This window comes from Cucurbita pepo, unplaced genomic scaffold, assembly GCF_002806865.2.
Source record: "Cucurbita pepo subsp. pepo cultivar mu-cu-16 unplaced genomic scaffold, ASM280686v2 Cp4.1_scaffold000781, whole genome shotgun sequence".
NCBI lineage: Eukaryota > Viridiplantae > Streptophyta > Magnoliopsida > Cucurbitales > Cucurbitaceae > Cucurbita > Cucurbita pepo.
The window spans coordinates 1-2127 of NW_019646994.1; the positions used below are offsets into that span (position 1 = coordinate 1).

Here is a 2127-nt window from a genome sequence, read left to right on the forward strand (position 1 = left end):
CCTCTTTGGGTTTTCCCTTTTGGGCTTCCCCTCAAAGTTTTTAAAACACGTGTGCTAGGGTGAGGTTTCCACATCCTTATAAAGAATGCTATTCCCCTCTCCAATCGATGTGAGATCTCACAACTATACCCGTCAAGCATTTGGTTAATCGGTGATTTAACAAATATTATACTTTCACAAGTTATTTTAGGGTGGTGGATTAAAATTCTATTGCAAAATACTTCTATAGAGCTATTTTATGGATGGTTTGGATCATTGATTTCACAAAAAAAGGTTAAAGCTGTACTCATACAATTTTATGCATAACCAAATATGTTGTGTACATATTTACTTTCTGTGACTGCTATCTATAATGGGAGTTTTGCCATATTTCTTGTATGCCTTTCCAACTTTGTCCATTGCAATGCAGTTCTTCATGACAGAACCTTTAGCTTGCGAACCTTCCGACCTCCCAAAATATCCTCCCAGTAAGGAGATGGATGCTAGAAGACGAGATGATGAAGCTCGGAGGTACGAATGTCTCGATTTCTATTTCTGTTTCTGTTCAATATATGTCTGGTTTTTATTGTTCTTCTGTGAACTTGCTTTGTTGATGTTATTTGGTGATTTTGTTGAGCATGATTCTGCAGACTAAAAGCAGCTAGTAAAGCCCAGGGAGATGGAACGAAAAAAACACGCACACGTTTTCGGGCTATTCCAGCTCCTGAAGCCAATGCCGAAATACAAACTAATATCGACGTAAATATTAATCACTTTGCTTAGTTCATCAAGATCATAGACCAGCTAGACACTTGGATTTATTAAGCTGATGAATTGTTGTATCTTGAAACAGAGAAGGCGCATAATTACACATGCAAATGCAAAGAGCAAAAGTGAAAAGTTCCCCCCACCACACCAGGATGGAGAGCTTGGCTATACGCTAGGACATTCACGTCATATCGACCCATCCCGTGTTCCTTCCGACGTACCATTCAGCTCGACGACGCTTTTCACTTTTTCTAAGGAGCCACTCCAAGCCTGGTCTGGTCCACTAGTCCCTGGCTCTGGCACTGATGCTCCTACTAGATACAAGAAGCATGTAGGAGGTAAAGGCAAGAGAATCATGGTCTGAACTTTTGACAAGATTGTGGTTTTACTGCCTGTTTGCTGATAGCACTATCATCAAATGATTCCCATTGTTCATCCAAATTGGTAATCAACCAGCCTGGTCTACTCTCAGCTTAGAAGATCATGAAGTAAGATCTGAGAGGTCGAGCGGCATCGATTTTTTGGTATTCATGGTATTCGTAGCTGCATCAACCAAATTTCTCCGCTCGAAAAGTGATGAGAAATTTAACAAAGTTATGTATATGTTGATTTGTTGTATTCCCAATTTTCCTTGTTGAAGTTATAGTGAGACATTCTACAGATAGTGACCAATAGAGTAAAAAAAATATCATTCTTGGCCTTTGAATACTCTGCTTTTTGGTTCTGGCATTTAACTATATAATATTTATCACATTTTCTAACTTTCTTATTATTTTTTTATTCGTGAGATCTCACGTTGATTGGAGAGGAGAACGGAACATTTCTCCCTAGCAGACGTATTTTAAAAACCTTGAAGGGAAGCATGAGAAAGTCCAAGGAAGACAATATCTTCTAGCGGTGGGTTTGAACGGTTACAAATGGTAGCAAACGTGTTTTAAAAACTTTGAGAGCGAAAGTTCAAATGGGAAAGTCTAAAGAAGACAATATCTGCAAGCGGTGGGTTTGGGAGGTTACGTTTGGGCGGTTACAAATGGTAGCCGAGTTTTAAAAACTTTGAGGCAGAAGCAATATTTGCTAGCAATGGGCTTGACCTGTTACAAATGGTAGCATACGAGTTTTAAAAAATTTGAGGGAGAAGCCCGAAAGGGAAAAAGTCCAAAGACGTGTTTCAAAAACTTTGAGGGAGAAGCCCAAAAGGGAAAGTCCGGAAAATTTGAGGGAGAAGCCCGAAAGGGAAAAAGTCGAAAGACGCGTTTCAAAAACTTTGAGGGAGAAGCCCAAAAGGGAAAGTTCAGAAAATTTGAGGGAGAAGCCCAAAAGGGAAAAAGTCGAAAGACGCGTTTCAAAAACTTTGAGGGAGAAGCCCAAAAGGGAAAGTCC

General features: G+C 39.7%; 1 protein-coding gene across 1 annotated transcript; it reads left to right on the plus strand.

Moving 5' to 3' along the window:
* Positions 1–337: 337 nt before the first annotated feature.
* LOC111785858 (probable serine/threonine-protein kinase At1g54610) lies at positions 338–1455 on the plus strand. The gene is made up of 3 exons (XM_023666216.1): positions 338–510; positions 630–738; positions 833–1455. The coding sequence occupies exons 1-3, from the start codon at positions 353–355 to the stop codon at positions 1109–1111; spliced, it is 546 nt and encodes a 181-aa protein (XP_023521984.1). The 5' UTR covers positions 338–352; the 3' UTR covers positions 1112–1455.
* Positions 1456–2127: the final 672 nt, after the last annotated feature.